The sequence below is a fragment of the Myxocyprinus asiaticus genome, chromosome 26, assembly GCF_019703515.2.
Source record: "Myxocyprinus asiaticus isolate MX2 ecotype Aquarium Trade chromosome 26, UBuf_Myxa_2, whole genome shotgun sequence".
NCBI classification, from domain to species: Eukaryota; Metazoa; Chordata; class Actinopteri; order Cypriniformes; family Catostomidae; genus Myxocyprinus; species Myxocyprinus asiaticus.
This window is the reverse complement of record NC_059369.1, coordinates 27,572,568-27,585,645: the sequence shown is the minus strand read 5'-3', so window position 1 is coordinate 27,585,645 and position 13,078 is coordinate 27,572,568. Positions and strand designations below refer to the sequence as shown.

General features: G+C 37.7%; 2 protein-coding genes across 2 annotated transcripts in view; both read right to left on the bottom strand.

Moving 5' to 3' along the window:
- Positions 1-94: 94 nt before the first annotated feature.
- Positions 95-2,132, bottom strand: LOC127417298 (small EDRK-rich factor 2-like). Its single transcript, XM_051657224.1, has 3 exons — positions 2,006-2,132; positions 1,272-1,380; positions 95-466 (listed from the first exon to the last, which is right to left on the bottom strand). The coding sequence occupies exons 1-3, from the start codon at positions 2,010-2,012 to the stop codon at positions 400-402; spliced, it is 183 nt and encodes a 60-aa protein (XP_051513184.1). The 5' UTR covers positions 2,013-2,132; the 3' UTR covers positions 95-399.
- A 2,132-nt stretch (positions 2,133-4,264) lies between these two features.
- Positions 4,265-13,078, bottom strand: part of LOC127417422 (peptidyl-prolyl cis-trans isomerase FKBP8-like) — a 76,756-nt gene continuing 67,942 nt past the window's right edge. Inside the window, exons 5-9 of the mRNA XM_051657472.1 lie at positions 10,055-10,263; positions 8,263-8,441; positions 7,901-7,978; positions 4,654-4,794; positions 4,265-4,553 (exon numbers count right to left, since the gene is read on the bottom strand). Of these exons, the coding sequence (XP_051513432.1) occupies positions 4,467-4,553; positions 4,654-4,794; positions 7,901-7,978; positions 8,263-8,441; positions 10,055-10,263 (694 nt within the window). The 3' untranslated portion in view covers positions 4,265-4,466. The remainder of the gene's footprint in view (positions 4,554-4,653; positions 4,795-7,900; positions 7,979-8,262; positions 8,442-10,054; positions 10,264-13,078) is intronic.

Sequence of the window (13,078 nt, the reverse complement as noted above, 5' to 3'; positions counted from 1 at the left end):
GGGTCTAATTCAGAACCTGGAAAAACTGTACATCTGGTGTGAACAGCAGCATTATTGATTTTTAACAACAGTGAACTATCCAACTTACAAAGAATGTATTTCAAAATATCCTCTTTGATTTTGATTTACACTTTATTTAGCAATTTCAAGAAATGGATATTAAAAGAAAACTATGTAGTTCCAAGATGAGTAGCCTATTCTTTTTTACATTGTAAATACTGATCAAGAAAAGACCTGTGCACAATGAATTACCCAATCAACCAAAATCAGTACAGTATAAAATGTTCTAAGAGAAAAGAACACAAGAACATTGATACTGTGGAATCTAGACGCGCAAAACAAAAATCCCCAATACAGCCTAATGACACCAATGGTGACGGGTTTGCCGTTGTCGCCGTACTATTTTGCTTTAGAATCCTTTTTCTCATTGGCTTTCTTTTGTTTCTGTTGCATTATTTCTGCATCTCTAAAAAAAAGAACAGAATGCATGCAAACAATAATTGCAATGAAAAGTGTCCCAAAACAAACATTTTAAACCATAGCACATTTTCAATGCTTGGATTCACTGGAACAAAGCAACACCAACATCATTAAAGGCACAGTTCACCCAAAAATACAATTCTCTCAATTTACTTCTTTTAAAAGGACACAAACATTGTTTTGAAGAATATCTCAGCTCTTTAGATACAATGCAAGTGAAAGGTGACCAGAACTTTGAAGCTCCAAATAGCACATAAAGGTAGCATAAAAGTAATGAATATGACTCCAGTGGTTTAATCCACATCTTCTGAAGTGATATGACAGGTGTGGGTGAGAAACAGATAAAAGTAATTTTTTATTAATCTCCACCTTCACTTCCACGTTCTTTTGATTTCTGGCAATTCACATTCTTAGTGCGTGTCGCCACCTACTGATCGAGCCTGATCAAAGGTGGAAATTCGTAGTAAAAAGGACTTGTATCTTGATCTGTTCTACCACACCCAACATATCACTTCAGAAAACATGGATTTAACTACTGGAGTTGTATGAAATGCTTTTATGCTGCCTTTATGTGCTGTTTGGAACTTTAAAGTTCTGGTTACTATTCACATGCGTTAAATGGACCTATAGAGCTCAGATATTCTTCTAAAAAATCTCGTGTTCTGCAGAAGAAAGTAGGTCATACACATCTGGGATGGCCTGAGGGCCAGTAAATTATGAGAGAATTTTCATTTGAGTTAATCATTCCTTTAAGAGTCAAAGTGAGTTGACTGTTGGTGATTGTGTATTACCTCTGCTTTCTGGCAGCGGCAGATAAACCATCATCGTTTCTCTTGCCCTTGTTCATGTCAGTTTGCTTCTTGGCGTGTTTCTGGCGAGCAAGTTCACGCTGATTTCCTCCTACAGTGGACAGTGAGTGCTAAATATCAGATTTCATCTAAAAATGATGCATGCATGAGGGCAAGAATTTTTATTAATCAATAAACAACATTTTACAGTACATTTTGGGTATTTTCACATTACACAAACAACAGTATCTGAAACTATTTATTAAACACAAAAAGTAATGAGGTTTACAACTTTGTTCCAAATAACTACAGAGGCCGAGGCATGAGGCGTGCTTTGCTAAAATATAAAGTATTTGATTAGAGAACGAATAGCAGCCATTAATATGGTTAAATAATGAGGCTGCTGAGATGTTTCGCCTGCTCACTATGCAGACGAGCATTAGGGGCGTGTTCCTGACGTACCATGACACCAACACACACCTCAATAAAAGCCAAAATATGGATTTAGGATAACTATAATGTCGGCATCTTTTATACTGTCCGGTTAACTGTGTAGCAACTGCCGTAACGGCGTTATATATATATATCTGAATTCAGACTTTAATTCCGTCTAGTCAGTTTTAAACCAGAGTCAGTCAAACCCACAGGCCTGACAACCCGATACATAAGCGCTCTTAAAACTCTAACAACCAAATATTGCTTTGGTGAAACCAAGTGAGACGCAGCCATATACTCACTGGTCATATTTTATCAGTTTTATCCGGTTTTCAGAGTAGCTCACCCCAAGGGCCGCTATTTTATTTCCCCACCAACGAACCGATACTTTAACGTCTGGCGTCAAACTTCCTCTGGAAGAATACGCAGCATCGCGAGAACTTTCAGGACGGAGGGGAATAATTTGATTGGATGAGATGTGTGACGTCAAGCACTGTAACTGTTCTTATTGGTGAAAGCTAGACTAATAAGGAATTGCTTGCAAAATAACCTGAAACAACTTTGAATTGCTCATGAAATCCTATTAATTAGGTTTTGATTAAATTTCGTGGATATTGAATGCATATTTACGCCGTATGAGTGAGCTGAAGTCAAGAATGCCAACAGGTGAAAAATGTGAGGCAGTTGCGGAACAACATTGAGAAAGATCTCCAAAGACACTGTAATTTATGGGTTTATTAAAGTAACAGTTCACCCAAAAATGAAAATTCTCTCATAATTCTCACCCTATGGCCGTCCCAGACTTTCTTTCATCTACAGACCACAAACAAAGATTTTTATAAAAATGTCTCAAGCTATGTAGGTCCATATTATACAAGTGAATAGTGACCAGAATTTTTAAGCTCCAAAAAGCACATAAATGCAGCATAAAAGTAATCCATATGACTCCAATGTTTTTATCCATGTCTTCTGAAGCGATACATTAGATAGCCCTATGGGTGAGAAACAGGTCAATATTTAAATCTTTTACTATAAATCTCCACTTTCACTCTCACTTCTACATTCTTCTTTTTTGTTTTTGGACTATTCACATTATTTGTGCGTATCACCACCTACTGGTCAAAGCTGGTCAAAGGTGAAGATTTTCAGATAAAAAGACTTCAATATTGAATTGTTTTTCACCCACACTTACTGTATCACTTCTGAAGACATGGATTTAACCACTGGAGTCATATGGATTATTTTTATGCTATCTTTATGTACTTTTTGGAGCTGCAACGTTTTGGCCACCATTCACTTGCATTGTATAGAGCTGAGATATTCTAAAAATTTTCATTTGTGTTCTGCAGAAGAAAGTCATACACATCTAGGATGGCATGAGAGTAAATGATGAGAGAATTTTCATTTTTGGGTTAACTATCCCTTTAATAGTGGAATAAAGGAACCTGGTTAGCAGCTTTGTGGAGTGGTTTCAGTTTAACAGCATTCAACTAAATACTCCCAAGTCTTAAAAAAGTAATCTCAGCCTCAGATGGCATACCCATGGTGGACTTTCAAAGAAAAGACTCCATGTACCATCCAGGGCGAGGATCTGCAGACCTCCTAGGACTATAAACTAGGGTGTTCTGCTAACACAGATACAAGACGGCCCAATACAATGATTGCTATATAAAGTGACCATACCAGAGACACTTCAGTCAAGTCCATCTGAGAGATACACCACCTGGCATACTGTTAACTGGTAACAATGATCTGTGATGCAAAGTGACATGTCAGTGCCTCCTCCAACATGTCACACTAACTGGTTTGGGCAAGACAAAGGCAACAATAGATTAATCAGCTGAGGCACTAGATCCTCTGTACAGATGAGTCACTATTTGGTCTGTTTACAGGAATCCCAGAGTGTGGAGGAGGAAGAGAGAGCAATGCTTGATGCATGTGCCCAGGAAACTGAACCCTGGAGTGGAACTGGAGTAAATTTTGTGGGTTAGCACTCAAGTTCGGATGGAGCTCCACTTCACTTCAATGAGGTGCGTTATATGGATGGGAAATGTGGGCTCAATGGTTTTTTACATCAGAAGTGCAGTGGGGGTGATGACATTTTACCCGTTTACCAGCAATAGGTTTTTTAGATATCTGAGATATTAAAATAAGATGAAAAGGTCGGAAATGGAAACTGAGTGCACTGAAGGTTCTCTCATGAAAACTGACAAATAATTGTGATATGTTAAGTGACAATACCATATGTATACTTTTGAAGTCTGCATAAACAAATATATTAGTGACAGTTTATTTATTTACTGAATACTGATTGATTGTTTTGACTAAATATTTTCTTCAACACATTTACTGTATCTCGGATGTATTATTAACGTCTTGTTATCGTGGAAGTAATGTATCTAATAAAAAACGTGCCATTCAGATAAATTTGAATTGACACCTACAGCAAATGCATACAGTATTTAATTAAATGTGTTCTACAATAACACCATTAGTACATCATAGAGCATGTGATGCTACAAAAAACAAAACACAACACCAAAACTTATTTATACTGATATTTTTATTTTAAATTTTTGAACTGCATTTGCCCTTTGTTTTTGTGCATACATTCTGCTTTGCACATGTCAGTGTACCAATGGTCGGGCTGCTCACGCAGCTGCTCTTTGAACAGTTCAGTGCATTTTCCCTCCTTCGTTCTTGGCAGTTCTGTGGAATGTTTGTTTGTGAGGCTCGTCTTAATTTGCAAGTAGATTGAGAGAGCTAGTTCTGTGCGGTCAGGACCACTGATGTGACTAAACTGCCCAAGGCCACCACCAAAGCTCCAAGCAGAAACTTCCAAGAAATTCCCTGAAAGGGATGGAAACATAAGATCAAAAGAAGGAGACACTGGCACATTTAGAAAGGATATTTCCACCACTTTTATTCTCTTCACTAGGTGGTCACTTACAGATGGCTTCTTCTGTGGTGGAGGCGTCAGAATGGGCGCTATGTTTTCCCCAAACATGTTGGCTGGTTTAGCTTGCCAATTTTGGGCGTCATTGTCGCCAGCCTGTCTTTTCACCAACTTTGACAGTTCAGCATGAATGGCCTATAAAAATATAATAAAGATTAGCGGTCACTAAGGCTTTCTTTCAAAGCTTGAATTTTGTACAATTCTGAGTGGTCCACCAGATGTTTATATTGCCCAGCAGATGGAGTCATTTCACTGACTGTGAGCTTAATTTCAGCAGAGTCATGATTGGGTGCACACACACACACACACACACAACACACACACACACACACACACACACACACACACGTTGGTGCAGCTATCATTATGAGGACTCTCCATAGACATAATGATTTTTATACTGTACAAACTATAGATTCTATCCCCTAACCCTAAACTAACCCTCACAAAAAAATGTCTGCATTTTTACATTTTCAAAAAAACATCGTTTAGTATGTTTTTTAAGCTATTTGAATTATGGGGACACTAGAAATGTCCTCATAAACCACATTTATAGCATAATACCCTTGTAATTACCAGTTTGTAACCTAAAAATGTCCTCGTAAACCACTTAAACATGCCCACAGAAACACACACAAAAACAACCCATTACAACCCATGACTACATCTCAAATATAAACTGCACATAAATGAAGAGTTTGTTTAGTAATACTCAGGAAAAGCATAAATTAAAGGTTTGTTTTTTAATGGTGAGAGTGAGCTGTTTACTGCATATGCTCACATTAAGTTTTAAACACTTACATCTGTAATGAACACCTGCTTATCGTATCCTTGAAGATTAAACAGTTTCTTGACCTTGATTTTATCAGTAGAAAGAATCTGGAATGAAATTCCGTCTGGAACCATATCTGTGATTAAAATCCCTTTATTGAGATTTTTACAGTGTTCTTCGCTTACTTTAAAACCAAAGACATAACCCTTGGTGATCATGGGTCTGACTATTTTACAACAAGGGTTTTCAACCTTTACAGACCCAGGGACCCCTGTTTTAAATATGCCATGATGACAAAACATTACAATTCTGACATAATTTACTCAACTTCATATTGTCCCAAACCAGTAAGACATTCTTTGATCTGTGTACACAAAAGGACATATTAGGTAGAATGACAGCCTTAATCGCCATTCACTTTCATTGCATCTTTTCTCCATACAATGAAAATAAATGGTGACTGACTTTGTCAGTCAGTCCCTGACATTCTGCCTAACCTTTTCCCTTGTGTTCCAAGGATGAAAGAAAGTCATACTGGTTTGGAAAAAAAATGCCCAGCATATAGATGGGAACTTCTTCAATACTGTTTAAAAAGCATCCCAGGGTGACACCTCAAGAAGTTGGTTGAGAAAATGTCAAGAGTACATGTCTGCAAAATCTAGGCAAAGTGTGGCCACTTTGAAGATGCTAAAATATAACGTAGTTTTGATTTATTTTTGGATTTTTTTAGTCACAACATAATTCCCATATTTCCATTTCTATTATTCCATAATTGTGATGATTTTACTATTATTCTAAAATGTGAAAAAAATAAAGAATAAGTGACCCTAAATTTTTGAACGGTAGTGTAATATATATATATATATAACCCACTGGAGTACCTTCATTATTCAGAGTTACATACACTTCTTCTAATTATCACCAAACCCATTACATTACAAGCACAGAGTAAACACTTAAGAGACTGCTAATAGGCTAATAGACTAAAATAAATAGCAGCACATAGTACCATGCTTTCAATCCAATTCCTGACTCTATGTTCCTAATTTAAATTTTGTTATCTCTTAAGGCAATGTTTTCTCACTATCCTGCCATCCAGATGGGGATGTCATTATAGCAACAGCAGATATTATAGTTTTGTCTAGACAAGACTCGATCTTCACCATGAGCACTCAGGGTCAAAGCAGGGTGTGAGGGGAGCTGAAGCCACTCACAAAATCACTGATGATGAGGCAAAAGCCAGCTGAAAGCAGGAAACTAAACAGTTTTATAAAGATATTGTTTTATGGGCTTGCAGGGTGGAATACTATTGCACCTATTGCATAGTGTTCTGCAATGTTGCCATAAAACAAAGATCAGATATACAAATATTCTGTTTCTAAAAGCAGATTAAAGCAGAATAAAACTGATTCTTCTGACACTTGTCATACACATCCACAGTGAATACAGTGCTGATTCAGTTTATTACAGGAAGTCTTTGTTTGTGTGACTCTGAGCCCATGCAGTGGCTCCAGACGGCTCTAATCTAAGTGGCTGCTTTTGAGGATTAGACTAACTACTCACAAAGGCATGACAGAACAGGTTTGGTTTCTGTCAATTGTAACGCAGCACCAAAGTCTCTTATTTCCCAATATTACAGCAATGGAAACAAATATTGTTTCCATGTTCCACTCTTGCATTGTATGTAATCATACTGACTGTCTAAACTGACCCTTGAACAGTACATCGGTTGTTTAGATTCTGTGGAATTTGCCAGCACAGAATTCTGACTTCCTTGTCATAACTTTGTGTTGTAAACAAGTCTGACCTGTCTGGAAACTTTTTGACATATGCACAACACTAAAATAACTAGTCCACCCCTGCTGGGAAAACAAATAAACAAAAAACAACAACAACAACAGCATAACTGTCGGTATAAGTCTGATTTATGCTGGTCTTCGGCTGGTCTCCCAGTCTTACAAGCTAGCAAGTGGCAAAAGCCCATTTAAAATCAACAATCAGGCCAGCCTGGCCAGGGTGGGTGGTGAGCTTTGATGAACAGCAAACCAGCTTATGCTAGTTTAAGCTGGTATTGTTAACAGGGATAGTATGCTATCATGTTAATGAAGACATTCAAAAAATAACTAAATAAACAAAATAATTAATTGTTGAAATAACTGACTGGAAAACCATTTTGTACATGCCTCAAATAGGTCAAATGGATCCACAAACCTGAAAAACATGAATAATTTTCCATTCTGGGATTTATTTAAAAGCATTTTGGAAAGTGCTTGTACTAATGTATACGAAAACTCAATCTAAATAGAATTATAAACAATGTATTGCATGCACTTTACTTGCATTAATACACAAACACTTAATCGCAACCCACAAGATTTTGGTTGATCTGTAAATAGCTACTGAGGGATTGTCTATTTCTAGCTCACATAAAATGTAGATGGGTTCAAGAGATACGATAACGTTTCTCACTTTAGTGGATGGCTCCAGTTTCAAAGCCTTCTTCAGGGTCTCCATGGCCTCCTCATACTCACCCTTGTCCGATAAAAGCTTCAGACAAAACATCATTATCAGGGAGGTCCAATACCTTCTGGTGACAATTCATATACATGTACATCTGACTTTTTTTATGATGAAATTATGAAAAAGTGAAATCCAGATGTAAAGATAAACCTTGTCTGGTAGAAAACCAGTCAGCTTAATTAATACTGCAATGATGGGGCTTACACAAGCAGCCATCTCAATATGCTTGCTTCGAATCAAGTCTGATCATACTGAATCAAAGTGCATCAATGCACAAAACTCATAGCTTAATGAATAATAAACACACTTACCTTTCCTTTCCTGAAGAGTGCTTTGACATTCTGGGGATCGAGGAAAAGCACATCTCGACTGGTGTGCAGCGCCTCATCGAACTGTCCAAGCTTCAGCTGTGCTGCTGCTAGGTTGTTCAGACATTTTACCCGGTAGTCGTTCACCTCCTCTTCCTCTTCTGCCATACAGCTTTGGCCATCTGTAGATGGACAGAGTTGTACAGCCCCTTATAACAACACTGTAATGCGTTACATTTCTCCCAAAGTTCAAGGAAAGTGGAAGCTATAAGTATGTGTTTACTTTAGACAATATCAAATTAGATACAAATTTAACCTGATTAAAACGCTTTGGGGTTACCATAGGACGGCAAACAGTATCATTGTTTGTGTGTTATTCATTCAAGCAGACTGTTTATCTATTCTTGAAACTTAGTTTTACATTTTTCCAAATTTATGCAGAAATCAGGGGGTTCACATACTTTTTCCTGGAACTGTATGTCAATCCACTGTAGACCACTGTAATATGCCTCTACCAGTTCAAGGCCTACATCTACAGGCAAACTTATGGAAGCAAAAGGCTATGCTTTGTTGGATGTATGACAAAATCAGGCTTATTAGCGTAAGGTCCTGTAAAGGGACTGGATGTCGAGCGACTTGGGTAGGGCCAGCATGCAAACTCATGTTCTTGTGTCTGCTGACACAAAATGTAATTTATAATATTACTACTTAGTGACTTATGGGATATTTATAAATGAAATTTGAATGTAGACAAATATGCAGTAGAAAATTGAGGAGAGTCTAATATGTGATGCTTGAGTGGTCAGTGGAGAAGTTCACTGCTGCATACTATATGTGGTCATTATCAGTGCCTAAACCAAAGCATCGCTTTGCACTTTACTGTCTCATTACTGTCAAACATGCCTCTCAAGATGGGCCAGGCTTTACAGCAATTACTGTGATTAAGGAGGTGGAAATAACATGTTGATTTATTACGTTTGATTAGATTAGGGTTTAATAAAAGCGTTACTCAGGGCGGGCACAGCTTGCAGACATGACTGAGCATTCCAATGGCATGATTATTGATTAAATACATTAGCTGAGCTGCTTGCAGTGGCTGGCTTGAATTGAGAATTAAAAGAGGTTTCCTGTTTAATGGTTTTTCTACTTCACCATTCATTAGACATGATGAAACTGATAGAAAATTTGTGTAGTGTGTACGGATATGGGTATGTGGATTTACTATACATTAGGGACAATTTCTTTCTCAGAAGATTTTATAAAATATGACCCAAAAAATCTCCCTTTTGGGACATTTGGGGATGTTCTAATTTGTAAAAACAATTCATAAATAAAATAAAAGTTTAAATATATAATTAGAATACTGTATTTTAACAGGAAGTCTATTTTATATCCTCATTTAGATACAGAACAAAGAAGTAAACGGGTCAGGTTTTGCCTACATTGTGGGTGCCAAATGTTCCCCAAGGAATAAAAACTATCATTATCTTACAAACAATAGAAGTCAATGGAAATACACCATGATAGAAAACATAACGTGTGTGTATGTGTGTAGATCTTAGGGGGTGGGGGGCACATCCTTATCAACTTAAGGAAACCTCACATTCTCTATATATTGCAGTCAGTATTGTAAAGAATAAATGCTGTTTGTTGTCCCCTTGAAACTAAAAATGAGATTTGTGCCCCTGTGTGTACCGTACGCATACTTGTTTCTGCATGTACCACCATGTGCCTGCCTAATGCATTATATTACATGGGGTTTATAGGTGAGGGTGGGTTGGATTACCATACGTGCCTGTTGTAAGCACATCCAAGGCCATGCAGTAAGCTTGTGCAGCCATGCTGTATTCTTCCCTTTGGAAGTAGAAATTACCGCGCTCTCGTTTCTGGTTGCCGATTCGGATCCGGTCAGGGATGGCCAGTGAAAGGGGGTCTGGCTTTTCTCTGAAGTCTAGGAGCTGTAGCTGATAGAGGAGAGGAGCCCAGGCTGGTATATCAGGCTCCCTGTCAATGAATCAAACAGACAGCAATGCAGCATCATTATTTCATAAGATCTTAGTCCACTACAAGTCCACTCTATCTATCTATCTATCTAACTGTCTGTCTGTCTGTCTGTCTGTCTGTCTGTCTGTCTGCCTGCCTGCCTGCCTGTCTGTCTGTACTGTGCAAAAGGCACATTAGATGTTTCACAAAAACATTTGTCTTAAGATGGTTATTTTTATATCTTCTGCTTTAGTGTGTCAATAGAAATATGAATCAATTTTAGATTTTCAAACATTACTTTTGAAAAAAGGATAGAATAGAAGTAGTACAAGGAGTCCTGCAACAGATGGTATCGCCCCCAAAGAACCCAGATTTCAACATCATTGAGTCAGTCCGGGATTACATGAAGAGACAGAAACAACTGAGACAGCCTTTATACACAGAACTAAGCAAGTTCTCCAAGATGTTTAGAACATCCTATCAGCCAACAACCTATGCAAAACTGTAAGCAAGTATACCTAGAAGAATTGGTGCTGTTTTAAAGGCATAGGGTGGTCGCACCAAATACTGATTTTTTATTTTTATTTCTGATGTTTACTGCACCTATTATGAAGTTAATTGATAAATAATAATTATTCATGCCGTTTTTTTATACATCCTCACTATACACATTTTTCACAGCTGCCTAAAACTTCTACATAGTACTGTATATACAGTATATGTGCATACACATGCAGCTTCAACCAACAGTCTTTTTATGTTCCATACTGTTGAAGACTTTTTTTTTTTTATCATCTCTATTTACTCTGTCCATCAGTTACTTTATGAAGCATCAGACAATTGTGGACATGTTGGCAGTTTGTGAATTACAATTATTTTATTCTCTTTAATTTTATAAGTATTTCCTTTTGAATAAGTCTCTGCTATTTTTGTGCTTGTGGTATTTTGGTTGTTTTTGTTTGAGAGAAAGTAGGAAAGGGTGGGAGGCAGAGAAGGAGGGAGAGAGAGCGAGAGAGAGAGAGAGAGAGAGAGAGAGAGAGAGAGAGAGAGAGAGAGAGGGAGGGAGGGAGGGTGGGGGGGAGTGGAGCTGCTGTTTTGGATGCTAGTTGCCTGCTGTCTGTCTATAGACACTCAGATCTAGTACCAGTACTAGATCTGTGCTCTAGTACTGGTAGAGGCTACTTAAGAAGACCATATGCAGTGGTAGGCCATGGCTTATGTCAACTCTTTCAGTGGTCTTTATGCTAGTAGATGGACAATCTTGGCTTGTTTTTCTGGTGACAAATGTTCAAGAACAAAGTGGATTAGGAATGTTTTCTCTGTAATGTTCTTTTAGCATTGTTCTTTTCTCATAACAACTTGCAAACAAGCACAGACACAAAGCTGCACTATTCCCCCGCTGTAAAGACACACAAAACCCTTAAAGGGATAGTTCACCAAAAATGAAAATTCTGTCATCATTTTCTTTATTTATGATGTTTTTTCATCCATGTTTCACAACACAAAAGGAGTTGTTAGGCAGAATGTTAGCGATGGTGACAGCTCCAGTCACCATTCACTTTCATTGTATGGGAAAGAGCAGCATCAACATTCTTCAAGAGACATGAGGGTAAATAAAATGATGACAGAATTTTACAGTTTTTATGGCCATACTATGAATACCAAAGGCAAATAACACCCTAATTCTTTTAATCACAAATAGCAAGCATTGCTCTTTCCCTGTAATTGACTGCTTGAGTCAGAGATGCAGTCCTCTATTGCATCTCTGAGTGCATCAATATGTCCATCAATATTTATCATCCAAAGCAACGGTTACAAAACAAGCTCTTGCAAGGTCTGTTTAATATTTTCTGATAGATTACTCATTTCCCAGCCACATATGGCAATGATAATAAGTAATCTTATTGATTTTACTCTCTCCTTTTCTCTGCCTGCGAAGCACTAGAATCACAGGGCTGTGTAAGATCATGCACTTCTTGGGGCGGATAGAGATGTTTCAGTAGCAGAATAGTAACACTGCAAACAGGTCCCAGAGGACCCAGGGATATACCATCTTTCCCACACAACCTTATCTGCCCTTATTACTGTCAGTACTTGGTCACATGACCATGCATAAATCAATACACTGACAACTAAAAAGCCTGAAACTGAGTTGAATGCACTGTGCACATTTATTAAGTGGGCTCTCATGAGATAAAACAGGATCAAGCCCAATGTGAAAGAGTGAGCCAACTTGGGAGATTGTCTCAGTGTGATGTTCTTCAGCCCAAACACACATGTTTGTACTGCTGGAGTTTACACAGATCAGTTTATAGTATTTCAGTATATTGGAGTGTTAATATCAGAGTCAGCTGGTGAGCTGTCTGAAAGTTAATACAAGCCCTTTTAAAGGGATAGCTAACAAAATATTAATAATAATAATAAATGTGGTCATCATTTACACACCCACATGTTGTTTCAAACCATGACTTTTTCCATGGAACACTAAAAGTAAATGTTTGCCTCAGTCACTATTCACTTTCATTGCATCTTTGTTCCATTCAATGTAAGTGAATTGGAACTGAGGCTAACATTCTGTCTAACATCTTTAGTGTTTCAGTAAAGAAAGAAAGTCATATTGGTCTGGGACAACATGAGGGTGAGTAAATGATGACAGAATTTTCTTTTTAGGGTGGAGTATCCCTTTAAATGCAACCTGCATACAACTGTAGTTGTTCATTCATTGGTTTGTGTCTGTATTAGACTGTGGATGCTTGCCAAGATGCAAGTCAGGGTCCATCTAATCAGTTAATAAATCACTTGATCAGATTTTGGTTGGAGAGAGAGAGCGAGGGAG

What these genes read in the sequence shown, in the direction of transcription:
- LOC127417298 (XM_051657224.1), bottom strand. An exon ending in GCCGCTGCCAGAAAGCAGAG is followed by an intron (nt 467 to 1,271) that starts GTAATACACAAT and finishes TCTTTTTTTTAG; the next exon opens with AGATGCAGAAATAATGCAAC.